This window comes from Eretmochelys imbricata, chromosome 10, assembly GCF_965152235.1.
Source record: "Eretmochelys imbricata isolate rEreImb1 chromosome 10, rEreImb1.hap1, whole genome shotgun sequence".
In the NCBI taxonomy this organism is placed as follows: Eukaryota; Metazoa; Chordata; order Testudines; family Cheloniidae; genus Eretmochelys; species Eretmochelys imbricata.
In genome coordinates this window covers 80,596,502-80,618,979 of record NC_135581.1, presented here as the reverse complement: position 1 = coordinate 80,618,979, position 22,478 = coordinate 80,596,502, and the positions used below count along the sequence as shown (strand labels likewise).

Below are 22,478 nucleotides of genomic sequence, written 5' to 3'. Positions count from 1 at the left end.
TCAAGAATTATAACATTCATAAACCAGTCGGAGAACTCTTCAATCTCTCTCGTCAAGCGATTACAGACATGAAAGTTGCTATATTACAACAAAAAAACTTCAAATCGAGAAACTGTTGAATTGGAATTAATTTGCAAATTGGATACAATTAACTTAGGCTTGAATAGAGACTGGGAGTGGCTAAGTCATTATGCAAGGTAACCTATTTCCCCTTGTTTTTTCCTACCCCCCCCGCCCAAGACATTCTTGTTAAACTTGGATTTGTGCTGGAAATGGCGCACCTTGAGTATCATACACATTGTAAGGAGAGTGGTCACTTTAGATAAGCTATTACCAGCAGGAGAGTGGGTTTGTGAGTGTGTGTGGGGGGGGGGGTGAGAAAACCTGGATTTGTGCTGGAAATGGCCCAACTTGATTATCACACACATTGTAAGGAGAGTGGTCACTTTAGATAAGCTATTACCAGCAGGAGAGTGGGGTGGGGGGAGGTATTTTTTCATGCTTTGTGTGTATAAAAAGATCTTCTACACTTTCCACAGTATGCATCCGATGAAGTGAGCTGTAGCTCACGAAAGCTTATGCTCAAATAAATTGGTTAGTCTCTAAGGTGCCACAAGTCCTCCTTTTCTTTTAGCTAAGGAGGTATTTCAGAGACAGTTTTGTTAAAGTAGTACAACTGGTCAATTTTTGTTCTAGCTGAGGAATATTTTAGGTGAAACATGTTAATGAGATAAATACACAGTTCAGATATTCACATTTGGGGACCAACCCTGTAAGATGCTGCAGTCCTTTCAAATTCATTGAAGTCAATGCTCTAGATTTTCATTAACTGAAGTGGACTCTTGCAGTTAACATATGGCACTAATGTCTTCAGAGGGTGAGCTGAAAGGTAATGGGTTTGAAAAGTATGCCCAAGCCACAGAATACCATATAAAAGACCACAGAAGAATTCACACTAAAGCAATGACTGATACTGCTTAGAAGTTGAAAACACTATGTAAAGAACACGATTATTTTAATGGCATCTAAGAGTGCATTTCTAATGCAGACAGAGGACAAGATCCATGCTCCCAGGAGCTTGCTACAAACTAATATTTGACATGACGCAACTAGGTGAAGGGGATAATGCCACAATAGGGAAGGGCAGGAGAAGCAGCAGCATCGATGAGATTAATCCATTACTCAATGAAATGTCGAGTTTAAAAATAACCCAAAACTTATATTTGATTAAATCAAATGGCTGGAATAAATAAGTAGATGACTTATCAGTAGGGTTCTTATAAGCCTCACAGAAGAAATGAGTCTTCAGGAGGGATGCAGAAGAGACAGTAGTAGCTTTGCAGCCCAGCTCAGAAAGGACATTTTATGAATAAGAGGTGGCATGATAGGATAGCAATGTTAGTGGGAGAAGCGGACAAATAGATCAACGAAGCTGGCACAAAGATATGATGAAGAAGAGTTATGCAGGACCTTCACCCCTGCCCTGGTGTACTGTACTAGAAACCATGGGAGAATTCAAAACAAAGTGATGTGTGGGATTGCCTAGCAACTGAAAATCTAGATGAAAGAAATGGCTGACATTTCCGTTTTGGGACGCTCTATTGGTGAAAAAGTGTGCGATTCAGAGAGGATCGCTGAAAGCAACAATACACTATGTAAGCACAGGAAAGACCAACTCCTGCAGATTTTGGAACATATCCACTGCAGAAGGGAAATTTAAATCTTGGTTCACATTTCCATCAGCATTCATTATTTTAAGCCCTCTACTATTACAGTGAACAGCTTCTAAGCAAGACTGGAACAGTTGTGTCAAATATTTTATTAACCTTGGCTCTTAACCATGTCCCTAGACACTGAAAGCCCTGAAGGGCCCAATGCAAGCCAAGTCCTTCAACATAACTTTGTCTCCTCTACTTCAAAAATCAAAAGCTCACCCAGGGAGCCTTACTAAGGCAGTATGCCCAAGTCTGTGGGGAGAGGCTAGTTATTCTGGGTAAAGAAGGAAAGATGGTCAAACAATGTCCTCCAGCTAACATCAGAGACATTCTGATCAACTTTGGAGGGTGGTGTGTGTATCCTTTCTCCCCCAGAAGCAAAAATATAATGTGGACATTGAGGGGATTTTGGGGGAAGAATTCCAGATGACGCCTCACAAAATCAAAATAAAACTAAAGAGCAATTTTGTACAGGAAAGAATACAAGGAAATAAAGAGCTGAGATTCAACAGTAACATATGAATTTATATTACATATGAAAAACTCTTTTTTTCCCCGTCTCTGTCTTCTGCTGCCTGCTTAGTTATGCCTGAAGGACTCTAAACCACAGAAAAATAAAGGGAGAAACTAATGATGGTTTAGGCTGACTCTTATTCATAAAATAATCTAGAGTTTATCAGATCTTTTCTGATAAAGATACAAAAATTCCATACATTTAATGGAGACATCAAATTTCTGCAGCACTTCACACCTCAAAAGTTTAAAAAGCTATTTAACAGACCAAAAAGAACAAGACACAAACTTAAAAATAAATATGTCTCAAAAGTGAAATGAAATGTTTTTTTGTTTGGTTGTCTTGGGTGTTCTTAAGCTTGCCATGCCCTAAGATAATAGTTCTATGTTCCTCTTGCAAAAGTTAGGGGTTTGTTAATACCTAAAAGCAGAGCTAAGCGATGTTTTCCTTACAGTGTTTTAAGGGTTTGTGATATCATTTATTTTAGGAAAAGCAAAGAACTCTGAACTTGGTTCCTGGCACATGAGAAAGAGAGGAAACAATTTTCAGTTTGTTTATGATTTAGGGATGCGCACATTAGAAGCACATAGATTAGATATATTAAGTTTCTTAAAACTTTTAGCATATATGTAACTAAAAACCATAATTGTTCACCTTTAATCTAGTATAATCAAATTATTTAAAAAACTTAACACTTATCTGCAACTTAAATATTACCTCACTCACAGAACTGAAGATTTATTACTGTTATATCCACAGTGTTAGGGATGGGGCAACTAATGCACACAAGGTTAAATGACTTGGGCAGTATCACAGAAGGACTCAGTATCTGAGCCAGGATTCGAATTCAGGAATTCCTGCTTCCCATTCCTGAATTCTGCCCAGCAAACTACTTTTCTATTTTTCCCCATCAATAATGCAAACTAAGCAATAAGGTATTCACTGTATAAGACTGAACCAATTCAAGGACAAGCCATGGCCTGCCTATTATACTAATGAGTCATTCCCTACCCCTTGCTATACACATAACTGACGTCTGCAAAACTGACAGAATGATGTAATGCTACAGTGTAAATTCATTAATGACGTGGCCACTAAGCACTAGGTAAATGGTGCTCTCCGCTTGCACAGGCTCCTGAAAGAATCTCCTGGGTAATCACATGTATACAATCAGTCGTCTTAGCGTATGTGCAGTGTGCCTCAGGTGGCTCATGACCCGGATTCACCACCAAATTTGGTCTGCTGGTTGGATCATTAGCTTCCCTGACCCGGGCCGGGTACTGACAAGGAGTGCGACATGAACGATGATCCTTCTAATAGCTGACAAGACAACACAGTTCCTGTGAACAAAACATGGTACTTCCTTTAGGAACCCTGGCAAATGAGGACTGTTGGTTTAAGAATTTCTTGCCACATAATATACGTCAGGGATGCCTATGAAAACAGTAGACACAATTATTTTTTTAAATTACTTGTAGAATCCTACCAGTTCCTAGTTTTTTCCCCAAATGAATAGACTTTATAAGAACATAAGAATGGCCTTACTGGGTAAGACCAAAGGTCCATCTAGCCCAGGATCCTGGCTTTTGACAGTGGCCAGTGCCAGGTGCCCCAGATGGAATGAACAGAATAGGTAATCATCAAGTGATCCAACCCCTGTCGCCCATTCCCAGCTTCTGGCAAACAGAGGCTAGGGACACCATTCCTGCCCATCCTGGCTAATAGCCATTGATGGACCGATCCTCCATGAATTTATCTAGTTCTTTTTTGAACCCTGTTATGGTCTTGGCCTTCACAACATCCTCTGGCAAGGAGTTCCAAGGTTGACTGTGCGTTGTGTGAAGAAATACTTCCTTTTGTTTGTTTTAAACCTGATGCCTATTAATTTCATTTGGTGACCCCCAGTTCTTGTGTTTACTCCTTCTCATAACAACACTTCCTTATCTACTTTGTCTACACCAGTCAAGATTTTATAGTCCTCAATCATATCTCCCCTTAGCCGTCTCTTTTCCAAGCTGAAAAGGCCCAGTCTTATTAATCTCTCCTCATATGGAAGCCGTTCCATACCCCTAATAATTTTTGTTGCCCTTTTCTGAACCTTTTCCAATTCCAATATTTCTTTTTTGAGATGGGGCAACCACATATGCACACAGTATTCAAGATGTGGGTGTACCATGGATTTATATAGAGGCAACATGATATTTTCTGTCCTATTTTCTATCCCTTTCTTAATTATTCCCAGTATTCTGTTAGCTTTTTTGACTAGCGCTGCATATTGAGTGGATGTTTTCAGAGAACTATCCACAATGACTCCAGGATCTTTCTTGAGTGGTAACAGATAATTTAGACCCCATCATTTTATATGTATAGTTAGGATTATGCTTTCCAGTGTGCATTACTTTGCATTTACCAACATTAAAGTTCATCTGCCATTTTGTTGCCCAGTCTCCCAGTTTTGAGAGATCCTTTTGTAGCTCTTTGCAGTCTGCCCGGGTCTTAACTATCTTTAAGCATTTTGTATCATCTGCAAATTTTGCCACCTCACTGTTTACCCCTTTTTCCACATCATTTATGAGTATGTTGAATAGGACTTGTCCCAGAACAGACCCCTGGGGGACACCACTATTTACCTCTCTCCATTCTGAAAACTGACCATTTATACCTACCCTTTGTTTCCTGTCTTTTTAACCTTGAATTCAGGCATGCTACCGGTACTGCAGCCAGTAACAAAAGTACAGCGTCCAATTTCATATGGGAAATCCTTTCTGCTAGGACACAGTAAATCTACTTCCTTAATAAAAGCAAATATAGCTATAACAATTCCAAAACCACGTAAGTATTCTTTTTCTTGAAAAAGTATTTACTGTGACAAAACCCAGATGGAAATTGTGATTTTTTTCATTGGCAAGTATTAGAATGGTTAACTAAATGATACTATATTTTCTCCTTAAAACTGGAATGGGTCCTCCAACATTGCAGTGTTCTTGTTTCATAGGTTCCACTGACTATGCCAAAAATAAGTTTTCTAAGGGAAAAAGAGTTTGGGAGTGCGGGAAATTGTTCCTTCAAGATTTTAAGCTTGACTAGAGAGACAGGATATATAAAAATCTTTGATTCACTAGGTTCTCCTTTCCAAATCAACAAGAGACAGATTCTGTCCTTAGATGTGCACGTCTCTCCCAACGTAGTCACATGCATTTGCTCGTAAAATAGAATATAATGCAAACATTTTTTTCTTATCCTGATGTTCAGGACATCTGAAAAGTAAACTTTCCAGGTCATCTCCTATGTGTGCACACATCTGTCTTTCTCCTGCCCTCCTTCCACCTCACCATTTGTCCCCTGGATACTTGTTCAAGAGAAAGGCATTCTTCCACTCAACAAAGGCTATACACACTGTTCAGCCTTACCCAGATCTGTATCAGCCCACCTAAGGAACAGCGCTGATGGGCTCCAAAGAGAAAACAGTGTGAACCTCCTTGACAAAGAATCACAACACAGGCTTTCAGAAGGACAGGAATGGTGAAGACCTTCAAAACTCAGGTATTTAAGACCCAATGGAAGACCCATGCCTACAGGAGCATCTGGTTTCTTATTCTGAATGTAAATGTTTACACACTAAGCAGCAGTTCATTTGGTAGCAAGCATCATCAGCAAACAGTTCTTCATACACAAGAACTCTGAAGAGAGTCAAACAGATTGAATATTTTCTTATCCTATGAGAAATAACCTAGAGCAAAACAATTCTGTCACAGCATTGTGTAAGATGAATAAAATAAGTGTTGCACATTGTAGAATGACATGTCGGTCACCAGCTGCAAACTACATGCGGCAAATCACCCACAGATTTGGTTTACTGCTTTTGTGCGTGTGCGGATTTACCACTGTGTTTCATGCTAATGGTCAGACTTTAGGAGTTTTAACGATAGCGTTGTCACCTTCTAAAATGACCATCTAAAAAATAGATTCAAATTGTTTCTACAAAATAAACACTTTGACAGTTGTTGCTGCCTTCTGTAATAGACAAACACATTAGCCTGGCTCTCTGGCTGTTAAAACAGGAAATACAAAGTGAACAGCAGTTGTAAAAAGAAGCTTTTATGGGGACTCTGCTAGTTCAAAAAGCAATCTATGCCAATCTTCCTTCTGTCTAAAATCCTATTACAAATGCTTGAATAGTGATTGCAAAATGATTTGTTGTTAAACTACAGAACCAAAAAAATGCTTGTATCTAAAATCTAAACTCTTCAAAAGAGTAAAACAAACACCAGAAACAGTACCAAGTGAATGTACAATACTTGAGTTCACATATGGAGAAGGAGGGTGAGGGCCAGTGTACATGCATATGAGATTAAGTGGATCCCCACCTCATTTATCCAAGCAACATCTGTACAGCTGTCATTTCCATTTATTACCACTTTCCTTAATCCTCCTTTCTCCCCTCCCCACACACACAGCCAAAGACCAAAAGTCTGGAAGTCATCCTTTACACAAATTGCTTTCCCTTCCTCACCTCTCTTGTCCATTCCTATCACCACAGCCACAAAAGGATCTTGATCCTGCAAAGAGATCTGCATGGACAAAGAGACTGATCCATAAATTCCCTTTGTGGGGTTGATCCCATAAGTCCACACCTTGACATGGCCTCTGGTCAAATACATGTTCATGCCCTAATCACAGAGTGAGAACTATTTAAGGAGCATAGTAGTTTTGTACAATAATTCCTAGACCTAGAAAAGATAACCATAAGGCAAACAAACAAAATTATTCTCGCATTCCCTACAGCAGCTGGAATTGGTGATTCCATTTAATCTCTGCTCAATTTCACACAAAATTTAGATTAAAAATTTAATTCAGACTAGTTTTACATTGATTTTTTTAAAAAAAACTTCTTGTAAGTACATTTGAGATGATCCTGGCTATTCTCCCCACTTGCCAGCTTTAGGCCCTTGTGAAATCTTTGCTTTTGTATCTTGCTTTCTCAAAAGCGGTATCCGCAAAAAATCTGAGTGCCAAAGTTTAAAGGTCCATAATATCAAAATGTTTCTGGAATGTAGCCAGAAGATAGTTTTATATCAAGTTCAAATATCACTGGTTAATCTTAATATTCCAGAATAACCACTGAACATTCCCCCCTCAGGAACTTCAGGGGAAAGAAATGGAAAGCCAGCATCCTGCTATTAATGACATTACTGTTGACTTTTCTGTTCCACTCACTGTTCTTTACAGAAAATTCGAAGTGAGAATAAGGTCACAGGTTAAAACACGATGCCAGTAAATTCTCACAACATATGGTTCTAACACAACTTACATCAAGTGGACATTCTACTGTGCACATATCAGATTGCACACGTTTTATAAACAAAAGAATTATAAAAAGTAATCTCAACTAAAGGACAGCCCCTATCTATCACTTTGGCATCACTCATAGCCTTGGCTCAAGAAAGTCCCACAACTGATCTAGTAAGCAGACTGTTACTTCTAACCACTAGAATGCTGCTCCCTTTAAGGCAACAGAAGCTGCTGAGAAAACTTACATTGGGTTTACACAACGCCTAATAAAAGCAACTTAAGTTTCTATTCGCTTAATCTTCTAGAGGGTATACAATGTAAACAAAACAACTTTAATTTAAGAAACATCCCATTTCTAATTAAAGGGCCAGAGGCAGCTGGTTGGATAACTTTTAATCAGTTTCAATAACCTATTGATTGGTATACTGAAGCTTAAAAAAATTAAAAGTAGAAGATGATTGGGGAATTGTCCCATCTCAGAACAATAGTAGAGCCCTCTGTAAATAACTCCTCTTTTAACCATCAGCTAAATGAACATTTCAATACCACAGTACAAAGTCTTCTGCAAAATTACTTTAACTAACAAGCAGAAATTTATCAGCTTCAGCCAAAATCAATGCTGAAATCAATTTGAACACTGGTTGTGTCTAAAGGGGCTCATTGGCAATTTAGGGAAATTACACCATGTAAATGCCTGTGCTTTAATTGAACAGTTTCATCAACTAGGCTGTGATTGCTGTCCGTTCATTTATTTACTTTCACTGCAACTACCATTCTGCAAAGGAATGTTTTTTGTCAGACTTGAAGGAGGCACTTTATCTTCATTTTATGCACTTTTGTGCATAACAGATTTTATGAGGCAGGCAAGCAATGCTAGGGTCAAACAAACAAAGGAACAGCAATCGCTGGTCAGTCTTGTTTAAACTGTAAGGATAAGAAGAATAACATTGTGTGGGGCATTTGTAATTTACTTCATCTGTTATTGTTACAGTGGTTTTTAGCATTACTAAAAATAGGGTGTAAAATAGCCACAAGAAATGTAAAAATAAAGCAGAACGGGTAAGGATAGAAAGGAAGCATGTTTAGTGGCTATAATACAAGATTAAGGGATCTGGTTTCTAGGCCTACCAATGCCATAGGCTTGCTGTAGGACATTGAACAAACCATTTAATCACTCTGTGCCTAAATTTTCCATACTGTGAATTTCTGACTATATTTCCCTTCCTCACAGCATTATTCTGTGAGGATTAATTCATGAACATTTGTAAAGTGCTTTGAGATCCTCAGATGGAGATTGCTACAGAAGGGCAATTTATAATGGCTTTATTCAGACAGACAAACAAACAGCAATAGATAGAAATAGAATGAAACGGACAATGATGGTGAAAAAACCTCATGACAAACAATGGGGAGAGGTGGAATCACTACTCAGACTTAGAGTCTGGCCAACACCATCATTTAAGTTGGAAGAGGATACTGGAAGAAGTTACTGGTTCTGAAGAACACGTCTGCACTCTAGACTCCCTTCACAACGATACATTCATCACTGTCTTTGATCAAAGAAATACTTTGAGATAAGCAAGAAAACAGCAAAACCCTGCAGAGCCCAAATTGCATAAAGAAACAGCAAAAATCTCAAATATTCTTGTGACGGGTTCCTCCTGGAACTGGGGGTACCACTAAGCCCACCTGACTTGCCAGCCTGGACTCCTTTTACACTATACTGTGATGACAGGCCCTCAAGCCCCCTCCAGCACACACATAGGTAGGGACACATCCAGCTGCAGCTACACACAGATGCTGATATCAGCTCTGAATGGGAAGGCTCAGCTAAGGCACCTCACAGTTCCTAAGGCATGCACTCCCTTTTGGAGTACAAACTCAAAATTATACCATCTTGCGCTACACAGGGAACTGTACAGCATAAGCTCATGAAATTCGCCCCCTCCCTCAATGTAGAGGAAGATATGCAATAGCTTTCTGCCCCCAGTTATGATTTCTACACACTGGTTTTAGACAAAAGTAAGTTTACTAACCACAACAGATAGATTTTAAGTGATTATAAGGGCTAGCAAACAGATCAAAGCAGATTACCTAGCAAATAAACAAAAACGTAATCTAAGCTTAATATACTAAAGAGATTGGATATGAGTAGCAAATTCTCACCCTAATTGTTGTTTTAGGCAGTTTGCAGAAATTCTTGAGGGCAAGCTACACTTGCTTGCAGCTTAAAACCCCAGGCATTTCTTTCACAGGCTAGAAATCCCTCTAGCCTGGGTTCAGCCCATCTCCCCTAGTCCAGTCTTTGTTCCTCTGGTGTTTCCAGCGATGTTCTTGGGCGGGAAGTCAGTGAAGAACCATGATGATGTCACTTCCTGCCTTAAATAGCTTTTGAATATGGTGGGAACCCTTTGTCTCCCCTCTTGGTTGCCATGCCTGGTCAGTGGAAAAACACTGGTATTCCAAGATGGGAGTCCAGTACCAGATGACTTGATCACATGCCCCTGTAGGGACACAGCAGCCATGACTCTGAGGTTGTTTGTAGCATCCTCAGAAAGGCTCCCCGGTGGGAGATTAACATCTTCTAAGATCTCTTGTTTTCCCTAATGGCCCTTCCCAGCCAGCCATCTAGACTGATTGCATTCTGCCTAGTGGGTGTTCCCCAGGTGTAAACACATTTGTAGTAGATGCATAGACAATATTCCTAACTTCAGATACCAAAATGATACATACATACAAATAGGAGAATCAAATTCAGTAAATCAGAACCTTTTCAATGATACCTTACATGACCTCTCTTGCATAAAATACATCATAGTTATACCATAATCATATCATAACATTACTATGAAGAATATGGGGCGTAATGCCACAATTCTGTCACCACTCTGGCTTCTGGAGGTTGGATAACCTCCGTCTCCTTTACCCTAGAAGTGAGCTTCCCCTCTCACCCTACAGAGGATTACACTCAAATAGCACAGTTTGTACATGCTGCTTTCAGAAGGGAAATACTTGATCAAGACGACAACCTTCCAGATGTTTTGCCATGCGTTGTGTGTAATGTGACAAAGACCTATCCCAAGGGTGGTTGTGATACAGAATATACAAATGGACATATACTCAAGTTAGCACACAACTCAAGTGAATAGCAAAATTGCTCAAGTGAATTGCTGATGCAAACTGAAAATACACACTGTCCACAAATAAATATTAAACCTCCACATTTATATTCATTTTCTGCAGCAACACCAGTTTTCTGGCCTGCGGATCAACCACCTCTCTCCAGACCCTCCACATAATTATGCAAACAATAATGAAATTGTCTGATTTAACAAAATTTTGAGTGATATGATGACCAATAAATTTTACTCACAGATTTTAGATAACTTTACTGTACAATTTATTATGGTTTACCAATCTAGAAGAATCTCGTAGATTCATACACCATACACAATACATATTTTTAATACTCCGAACATTTTAAAACACTATACTGACTGTAACCTAAGGGAATTCTAATTTTATTTGAACATTTGACATTTCTTTACCTGCATTTAAAAAGCTGAAATGAAAAAAATATGAAATTAAAAATATGCTGTATGATTTTGTTTCAGCATCTAGTAGGAGAACTGTGAAACTTGAGAGAGTGCCATGCAGGTGAAAAATATTACAAAACAATTATTTGCCAGCGGCAAATCCCATTTCTATATAATATTTACATTTAAATACATACTTATACAGTATTTTGGTTCTCAATAATTTAGTGCAGCTATTGCTCAGACTCCGCAGCAGAGTTTACGCATAACATTGTGAATCAAAATGTTAACATAATATTTCACTAAAGTAAGGAAGCAGTCTTACAAAAACATGGCCTCTCAGAGCTCTGGAACCTATGATAGAGGTAAAAAACGTAGCAGAAAGACAAACACTTTAAATGCCTTTTGGACTTTCCAGTGAATTATTTTTCAAAAAAGCAATTTAAGTAAATACCCTAGATGCAGTAGTATACAAATATTTTCTTCTGCTGTGCAGCAGCCAAGAGCCTGTACTCTCCATCATATCAACTTTTATAAAATAACTGAGGAAAAATTAGAAAGACTGTTATAAAACTGGAAAGTTAATAAATCCACCACCACAACTATATCAGACCCAATTCTGCACCCTCAACTCTCACTGAAATCAATGGCAGCTGAGGGTACAAAAGACCTCACAGAACTGCGCCTAAAATTAGTGAATACAAAGAGCAAATCCAAGTGGCTTAATGATGAAAACAGACTAGAATGGTGGAAGGATTATTATTTATTTTGAACTTCCAAATAACTTTTCAACAAGCTTTATTCAAAGTAAGGAGCGTACTCCCAACAAAGTACCGGAGCTACATACTATATGCATTCAAAAAAAGCAAGAACACTTAATTGTGTTTGCAGTCATTGAACTCTGTAGCTGCTTATCATTCCTTAATTAAGAAAACAGTGCATCAAAAAGCAGTAGAAAATAATTTTAAAAGGAAGTCAAGCAATTATAAAATCCCTTTTCTTTAAAGAGAAGAAAAAACATTCAGATTCAGCAAGTTCTTACTAGAAATATTGCTATAAAGTATTGATTTTTGCCAGACTCAATTGACTGAAAAGTTGTTTGTATAGCAATATTGGCCAAGCCAATACACTGGAACAATTTTGCTACACACAGTAACCAAGTGCATTTCTGAAGTATAATTATACTATCATAAAAATAAAGCCAAGATACCCCTTCTCCAAGCAGTAAAATAGTGGAGGCTATAAAAAACCTAAATAAATGAACTATATATATTTTCTAATGAAACACAGTGTCTTCCAAAGAGAACGAAAACACCTCCTCTCTCTTCCCTTAAGCCAAGGTTAGCATGAAAAGTGATCAATACTTCAATCTCAATAAACTACTTCAATAATAGTTAATTCACATGGAAACAGAGGCTGAAAATTTCTGCTCAGCAACCTGCGACATGCTATCTTGTTTGCTGAATGCTGATAATATATCATTGCCATAATGGATACGACTTAGTATGAAGTTATAGAAAGACAAAAATTAAACAAGGAAAAGATACCTACACATACCCGCTCATTCTTTACATTCAAATCAATACCATGTATGCTACCTTCTGAAACAAACCTATCGTATGGAATGCTGGTAGACTGAGAGAGTTAAACATTTGTAATTAATTTTATCTGACAAATGCTCATTGATCTACTGGAATCAAATACATGTGAGTTGCTATCCATTACTGGAGTGCAATCCAGCCACCTGTACATATTACATTTTGCAATTTCTTATTGGCTCATACAACATGTATGCTTCTTTGGCAAGGAAGAACCAATTCCCACTACAGAAAGGCAAATGCTCTAATACAAGAAAGTTTTACTGATTTTATATGGAACACATCACAGGACCATAATCAAACACCCCAAAAAATATATCCAAACAACATCAATATTCATTTCTACCAATTTTCATGACTTCGAAATTCTATCAAAATTTTTAGTTTTGAAAAACGTAGGCCAGCTTTACATCAAACTGTATAAAGACGCAAAGTTCACTCTGCTGACTTCTTATAACAGCAGTCGCTAGTAACTCTCCCCAGAATGAAAGAGTAAGTGGGGACATCTAGGAGCAAACACAGGGAGATCCTACAGAAATGGATATCTTAGCAACAGTTGGGCTTGGAGAGGAAATTTGGGCTGAGGTTTATGCTCTGTTATTATTTGGGTGTATGGTAAAACCAAACCTTAGGAATGGTAAGTCTGATCTCAAGACGGCATGGGTAGACTTTCTCTGGAGCAGGATGGAACATTGCCGGCTTATGAGAAAAAAATCAACTAGCTACTACAGTGGGCATTTTTTATATTTTAAAACACACAAACAAAAGACAATGAAAAAAGGAAAACAAAAAAAGAATGTTCTCCTAGGCTCAGAGGAGGTTTCAAATTTTTCCACCAAAAAAACATCATTCCTTGGAAAGCCAGTTTATATCAAATCAAGATATCCAAAAACCCTTACAAGACAGACACTGGCATCATCACAGCCCACCCAAGAACTATCATGCAGAGGAGCTGCCAGAAGTGCCACGCCTCCCCTTTCATGCCATTTTTGCTTTATCTGTCCATTCGTGACCTAGAAGAATAGAGAACATCAAAGGCATGCCAGGCAGAACTGACGCTGCCTAGTGTTTTATCCAAGTTTCCTATATGGATTCTATGGAACATGTGTTGTACATGTGGCAATATTATACAAATATCTGACATGTATATAAAAGCTTCCACCCCCAGGGATGTCACAATACTTTATAAACTACATACACACATTGTGCCTAAAATGCAGCCATCCCTTAGGAGCAGGGCAGCAGCTAAGTACACCATTAGGTCCTGATGCAAAGCCCATTAGTATCAAGTTCAGTGGGCTACGGATCAAGCTTTAGTTATGCTAACACCTCATAGCAGTTCCCGCTCCCACCCCACCCCTTTCACCCTCTCTTCTTTCTACTTTTCCATCACTGCTTTCCGTTCTCCACACTTTATTTAGCCTCTCTCCTTCCCCACTGATGCCAACCATGTTTCTTCCATCACTATCTTCTGCCTTCTCTTAGAGGGGCAGTAGTAGGATTTCAGTCTCTTTAATCAACTCCATAACACACTTTGTCAGGTGATGCACAAACAGCGTGGGTGTGAAGGCCATAGCACAACCAAGGTATATGTATAACATACATACAAGGCGTCTGTGTGTGACAAGCGCACCCCATGTTCTATGTTAAGGATGCAGAAGCAAGAGAGACACAGACACGTCTGTATTTCTGAAACAGTGTTAAGCAAATATGGTGAGATCAGCAGGCCTACATACTTTTTGCGAATACAGACTAACACGGCTGTTACTCTGATACTTGGTTAACAAGGCCATGTGCCAAAGTGTCCTTTTGCAATTATGTACTGTGCAACAATCCTGCCAATTTGTACTAGACAATCATGCTGAGGCTCCAATCAGATCTTAGAGAATGACGACAATGGTAAATCTTTTATCCTGCACAAGGCTAAGAATAGTGCCTGCTGACAATATCCCCTTGCTTGCGCCTTATTAGATCCACTTCCTCCAATAAGGTGATCTAATATTGGGAAACAATGAGAAATGTGGTTTTAATGAGTGGAACTTGCATACTAAGATTTTCCTTTTTAAAATGGTCCTCCATGCCCTCCACAAGCAACAAAACATGAGTTCTCCTTCACTATGTCTGGTCCTGACCTTGAAGTTCCAATCTCCCCACACACCCTTCATCCATTCTCTCTCTAAGAACAATCCTCGCTCCAGAACGGTTTGTGCACTCATCCTCCAGTTGAGAAAGAAGAAAAGCAACTCTCTCCAAAGAAGCAGCAGCCGTAGATTGATCTGTAAAGTGCATCAATCCACGATCTCTCCCCAATATAAAGAGAAAAAGCATATCACTACTACAAAACATATGTTTGAAATGTGCGGGTCTAGAGAATAAGTAATATCCAGAAGACAAATAAGAGAACATGATAGAAGGTCTTTGTACCACCTTCTATGCACTAGGTTGACTTGATTTTGGAAATCTGTTAAGATTCATAACAAATCTGGATTTTCTCTGATAATGACTCCAAAACGCATTTTTATTAAAATTCATGTTAGGAGACAGAAAGCAGGAGCTTAGCAAAGTTGGCAGCCAATTAAAAAATAAAATAAATATGTTGTGGTTTTAAAAACTTTTTTTAAAAACGTTAATATCAAAGTTAAAATGTGTAAGGCATAAACAAGATCAAAATGGGATGCCATGTTTCTGTATATGGTAAATAGCTCTCTGGAGGAAACCTTTATTACTCCCTCAGGGCTTTCTTACAAAGTATGGATTTTTTAATTCCTAGCGGAATATTTTTCATACACCACTGCAGACTATTAAGTACCAGATATTACATTATGTAGTTTAAACTTTGCACTACGTATGAGAAAGACTTTCCCGTTGAGAAAACTATTTCTTTGCTATTATAATCTTTACAATATTAAAATTAAAACTGGCTTCAGGGTATAAGCATCACTACCAAAATTTGGGGGAGTTTATAACTTAACATATTCATCAGTCTGAGTATGGAGTTTCTTACAGGAGAGGGAAGTGGATACAACAGAAATGGGGGAGGGTTACTAATTTTGTAGTGCTGCAGAAAAGCAGAGCAATGGTATCATAACAGCTTTGCATCCAATTGGTGTCACTGCAAGCAATGAACTAGCAACGGGTATGGTAAGCAAGCAAGAACAACAGTATTAAAAAGAGGGAAGGAAAAATGCATTATGCTTCAGGCCAGTTAAACTTGCACTTGTGGACCATTAACTTGTCACCCAGGAGTGATTCAACTCTAAATATGAAGAAGATAATAAAAACACACCAGTCCTCATAGCACCTAGAAACCAATATTTCGAAAGATCTGGAAGGCAAATGTGAAAAAGAGAATTCCTAGAAAAGCCTAAATTACATATATTGTATTTTAAGGTCTTTTATCATATGTCAGCAAAGGCCATCCACCATCATACTGCACACCTGAGGGAGAAAGATTTGCTAAATTTTCTTTTCAAGAAGTTTAAGCGAAATGCAACACTCACTTGTAGACTGTGCCTCCATTGCCATGACCGAGGACATCTCGATATTGTATGTCTTGTTCATTCATCTCCACAAGAAAGAAAGAAAAACAAGAAAGATGTCATGCTGTGGATGGAAATGTCAAGGAAAAGCAACTCTAGGCCATAAACAACAAGCAGTCTGGGTCATTTCAAGTTCAGCTGCAAGAACGAGAAGATCAATACAACATTTGCTGTCCAATTTATAAAAGACGATACCAAGGGACAAAGTGATGGAAAGTTTAATGACAATTTGTTTGCCTGGGTCATTTCATTAAAGTTTGATAAAAGGTGTCAAAATGGAATGATATAACATAGCTCAAGAGGGTCAGGTCACAGATACTGATAGGAAAGGGGTCTCCAGCACTGCACATAACCAAAGCCAAAGTTGTGAGGGGGAGGAAGCAAACCAGCCAACATTGTCATCTTAAATATGGCCAGAAAAGTTTACTTGGGTCCATTTACAGTTCAGTGTAGAATCAGCATAATTGATACTAATTGGATGATATGTCTGTATCGATAGAATTGCTACAGTTTACATACAAATGCTTAATTAAGGCTACAATCCTGCAACAAATAAAAATTTGGTTTTAATTGGTGCTGAGCACACACAATTTTCCTTGAGTTACACAATAAATTGCTACCTTGGATGCTTAGTGCTCCCAAAGACAAGTTTCCAGACAGGGTGGTGGGAAGTCAGAGCCTGTGAACACCCCCGAAGCCACATGGAGCTTTAGGGTCTGCTCTCCCGACACCAGGAAATTTCATGCGTTGTGAACATGGGAATTTTGGTTCTTTTATATTGTATAAAAGCTTAGTTCAGTTTTGTTTGTTGACTTACTGGATCAGATTGAAAACCAGGAACCCCACTTCTCCTATACAAAAGTGAATATTACACTGGACATCCTAAATAAGGCAATTTAGTATTCAAAAGCACCAAAGCCATTTTTGACAATAGTGTATGTCTATTTTAAAACAACTCTTTCAATTATGATAAATTTTGGACCACAGTAATGTCTCCTAAACTAAGATAGGGATGCTAAATTGATGAACAGTAATAGAAAGTAATCAAGATTGGATAGTTTCAGATTTTAAATTATATTGTTAGCAATCTACCACAAAATCTTAAAAAAAGACTCATTTCTTGGATTATTTATATTCTGTTTGACACCAAATTATTAATTTTGTGCAAGTTGTTCCAGCTACTAAAAAACTTCCTGCTAATTTTATGGTGAGATTTTCAAAAACACCTGAGTAACTCAGAAGCACAAATCCCACCAAAAATCAAATGGGACTTGTGCTCTTACATTGCATAACAGGGTGTTTTGCTCTATGTGGGCTGGAGTGCCTGAGGCTAAGTCAACCTTGATTAAAGAATGGGCTGCACCTGAGAAGAATCAGGTGATTCCTGTGTAAAAGAAGCCAGGTTTAAGTAGGGATAAAGCTCAGCTGGGGAAAGAGCTGGAGGGAGGTTCCTATAAAGGTTGGAAGTTCAGAGCAGGAAGGGGCAGTGAAAGGGGAGAAGCCCAGGAAACTGCCACTATATCTGTAGTGACTGCAGGGAGCAAGAAGGCTCCTGCAGGAGGGGAGAAGGTCTCCAGGCTGGGAGGCCTGGCAGAGACCCTGATCAAACAGGAGGGAGGCTGAGGAATAGCCCCCGGGAGGGTAGAAGGTTCTGTTTTTGAGGTAAGACATTTTTGGGGGAATTTTTAATTTGGACAACTGTGACCCCATAGAGGGTGGACTAAAGACTGTGACCTAGCCAGAAGGCTGAGTCATTGACAGAGACATCACCACAGTGCCAGAGTGACCATCAGTACGGGGCACTAGCCTGGTGAGAGCGGTTATGCCATGCCTGGCCACAAGGGGGCACACAGTGGTGAGTGGACCTCAGTTACTTGTCGCTTCAGCGCTTTTGAAAATCCCACTCCAAAAGCCTTATTCTACACCATTGAAGATAGGAGCAGAGTTGGGCCTTAAGTGCTACATGCAATAAAAACCTCTAAAATGTCAACTTTCAGCAAGTTTCAACAGCAAAAAATTGAGTTTTTAATTGATTAAAAATAATCTGTTTTTGAATCACTAACAGTGAAGCTTTAAATATTTTGTTCTGCTCTTCAACCAACCGAAGAAAATCCAGTACTCGCTTATCAAAGGAAATATTTATTCTCCTATATATTTCCAAGGTTGACACTTGTGAGATCTGAGATAACTGGAAGTACATTGAAGCAGAAGTTACGTCCACATAAATTGTCTATTTGCAGTTAAGTCTGCACCACAAATCTTCAAGATATATAAAGATTAGTACCCAAAGGCCAATTAAGTATTAAAACTAAGGCTGAAAACTCTGATAATTATATTTCACCAAAAAGTGCAACCCAAGAGGAAAAAATTGCAAGGAATTCTCCCCTCTTAAAATATTGCATCGGCACCTCACACAGGGTGAGATACTAGGCACAGGGTGAGATACTAGATACATCTTTAGACTCTATTGTAAACAACAGATCTGTGAGAAACACAGAAAACCTAGATAGCCATAACTAACTATATATTAGCTCTTCTGGGAGGTTTTTTTTCCCCGTGTAATTATGCAAGCGTATTTTGTAAGAAACAGCAAAGGGTTATTTTATACCAATGTTTTCCCTTTTCTTCTGCATTTGGCTAACTGGTAAAAAGTGAATAATCTTAGCCATATCTTTGCTGTGATGTTACACCACTTTCACTCTGCATGCCTTTCACTGCCACTCTGGTACCATTCCTTGACAGTTACGCACAAAGGATCAGCGCAGAACTGATGGTGAAATAGATATTGGGGTGGAGCAAATATACACCAGAAAACCTTACAGACATAAAGCTTGATTTATTGAAACAAATAAAGATGTCAAAAAATACCTAGTGAGTTATGTATTTTACTGGGAAAACTGAATCCTCAATCACAAAATGATAACATAAAAACAATGACTCCACAGCAAGGCCTGGAATATTAAACTTTCAAAGCCAAACTTGATTGGATGCCGATATTAACAGAATTAATGAAAAAGTGAAAACAGATTTCAATTATGGGTCAGCAAACAAAACACTCTTTGTTTATACCTGCTGTCTCTGAAAGACTCAGTGTCTATTCTCTTGTAAATCATTAAAAGCAAAATGCTCAATTAATCCTTATTTTATATGTAAAGCTCTGACAGAAGCAAAGTCCTATAGCTGTACCTTTGCTTTACAAATCGAAGTAGTAATGGTTTCAGAAAGCAGTCACACTCTGTGAGCAGACAATTGAAGAGATTTAGTAAATCCCACTTTATAGAGCGGAGACTAATCGGAAAACACAAGCCAGTCAAATGTTTCTTATGAACTGTTGACACTATATCAATGCTGAATCAATTGGTGGCATTTACTCTGAGTGACAGAAAAGAAATAAATATTTATATCACATAACCTATATCAATGAACCTAGGCAGAAAGCTATTTCTAACCTGCCAATATTTGATTATCTTGAAGAATCATGTCCCCTTCTTTTAATGATTAATATGAATTTCTTATTAAACCTAAGTGGAGGCTAGTGGAAAGGAATATCATCATTAATGCTTGAAAACATAAACCACACAAAAAACTATGTTAAACTAATGCTAAGTGTGACAAACTCCAAAATGAAAGGAAAGTCAAAGTTAAAACAAAAATCTGTCCCAGTTTATATAGTTGTGCCTAATTACTGAATAACAAAAGGTATGCAATATAATAGAGAGCATTTCCTCTTTGGAGATTTACAGTCTAGTCCCTTATCACAGCATGGTGAATTAAGGGTAGCATTAAAACACTAATTCTGAATTTATTTTCTTTGATGGGCATAAGTCAAATCTTTACTATCACTAATAGATTTTAGCTATTTTATTTCCTTACATAGGAGAATTTTTAAAATAGGTAACCTTTAACTTTTTAAAATCCAGCTGTGCAAAATGCCTTTATTTCTATTTCTTTCAACAAGTCAAAATGTCAGATTCAGGTTATTCGCCCATTCATGATTATGTGATCTTATTCATGTTCACTTATTCCATTTTCTAAAAATTATTCCCAAATGGCGCTCTCTTATATTATGGATTAGTATTTGCCAAATTTCACTAAAAAGCTCAAAAGCATGTTTTTGGTACTCATATAATTTAAAGTTATCTGTTTGGCTATTTTATAAATATTTTAAAATTATAAACAGACCTTCCTGGCAAGAATCAATTTGTTCATATATGGCTTTGTATTAGGAACGCTGACAAGCTTAAAAATATATTCCAAGCTGTATTCAAAGGATTCAGTGCCAAATAAGCAAGGCTGCAGTGCTGATGCTGTTAGAATCACCTTTTAAAGAGGCACTCTCATTTATTAGATCACCGTGTTACAGGTGATACTGAAGGACAAGCATGAAGACCAGCCTTTATCTTCTTGACACGTTCAACTACAACTACTTGATTCATGAAATGCCAATGAGACTTGGAGAGGTCACTGTGTGAAGGCACTGAATACGGATCTGAGATAATTAAGATTTCAGCCTTCGAAACATGGAGGGGAAGTGAACAACAGTTAAGAAAATCAATAAGAGTCTTTTATTTGCGGTGACACAGATGTCTCAGTCAATACAGCCTAATAGGCAAGCTTGATGGCAATGGACAAGTGCCTGCCTCCAAGGCTATCAAAGAGGGTTCACTATGACAAACATTAAAACTTATTTATGTTGCTACTGAAGAATTCGGTATTCTTTTAGGTAGCTTAATTTAGCAGTGTATATTTAAAGTCATTATACAACTTTGGATCTATCTATTTGAATCAAAACTGGTGAGAAATGTTTGCCCGAAAGGGTCCATTGGTCCATCAATTGAAAGCGTAAACTATTTAGGTCTGGATATCAGGATCTGAATGCCTGGAGCAGAAAAGAGTAGGTGATAAGGAAGTCTTCCACAACTTTACTCTGATAATGCAGCATATGATGCAGCTCCAAACAATATAAGAAGGAATTTTCTCTCTTGCCACTTGCAAAAGCCTGCTAAATATTTATGTGCCTACTGCCCTGAAAATACAAAGGTCATTCTAGCAACTGAGCAGCTGATTCAGTTACTCAAAGCTGATTAACTTTCTTCCCCTAAATTGTGGCTGCAGTGCAACATGTGTGTGAGGTGCTTAAATTTATTCGGAGCTAAATCTGATTCTCACCTTTTGAGAAATGGGAAGCAAATTGCTATGGCAATCAAAGTAAATCAAGACACATAACTCATCCATATGATGAAGGTTTTCATGGTCTCTCCACCTCAGTTTTAGAAAGGGAACATTACAACTAAATGAGCAGTAAGCATCTCTCCACTTATATGTAGTATGCCAATCACTGTGGTATATAGGCAGTAACAAGTCATACATGTACCCAAGTCTGAATTTTAATGCACCTACCTGGCCATTAGCTAATATTTTCTTCAGTTCTGCAGAAGACTTCTTTAAGCTGAAAAATACAAAACAATTGTTTTCCATGACTACAGTTTCAGTCTATGAAATTGAGTTAAAACCGTATCCCCCAACAAAACAGCACCTTTGCTTATGGTTAGGCATGCTGAATATGTTTTACTTTATGCAACACAGACCGAGCCTGATATTTCTCAAACAGCATAAGCCAAAAGTCCAGAAAGAATGAAAATTCAAGATTATCAAGATTTATTTCACTTTTACAAAGCAGTTTAGATAACGACAGACATTTGACCATCCTACTCTTCAAAATACAGCCTAACATTTGTCAATAAAACAAAGCTACCCTCGCCAGCAAATGTTTTATAAAAAAGTACCAAAAAACACAAGGTTTTACTTCAGTTTTCCTTGGCTGCATGGCTCAGTTCAAAACCCAGTAAGGTCTCATCTCTAGATACCTTAAAATGTACACAGTATGAATTATATCTCTGTTTACCAATACATTAAGCTATAAAGGCAGATTCAGTAATTTATAAATGTAGGCCTGTGTTACTCAACCACAATGTGTTACAATGAGATGGTTAATATACTTTATAAAAACAACAAGGAGTCTGGTGGCACCTTAAAGACTAACAGATTTATTTGGGCATAAACTTTCGTGGGTAAAACACCACTTCTTCAGATGCAATATACTTTATGTATGAGGAACTGACCTCCTCAGCAGAGATCACTGGGCCAAACTGACCACTGGCATAAGCTGGCACAACTGCACTGATGTCAAAGGAGCTGAAACAGCTTAAACCATTGATGAATTCAGCCCATAATGTTTACTGTAGACTGCTGTATTTTTATAAATCCTACTCATTTTAAAGTCC

The 22,478-nt window shown here is 38.1% G+C and overlaps 1 protein-coding gene across 6 annotated transcripts in view; it reads right to left on the bottom strand.

Moving 5' to 3' along the window:
* MAP2K5 (mitogen-activated protein kinase kinase 5) overlaps window positions 1-22,478 on the bottom strand; it is a 210,527-nt gene that overhangs the window by 143,296 nt on the left and 44,753 nt on the right. For all 6 annotated transcript variants that reach the window (XM_077827514.1, XM_077827516.1, XM_077827517.1 and 3 more), the window contains 2 exons: window positions 21,595-21,643; window positions 16,156-16,220 (listed from right to left, as the gene is read on the bottom strand). In XM_077827514.1, coding sequence (XP_077683640.1) covers window positions 16,156-16,220; window positions 21,595-21,643 — 114 coding nt within the window. The remainder of the gene's footprint in view (window positions 1-16,155; window positions 16,221-21,594; window positions 21,644-22,478) is intronic.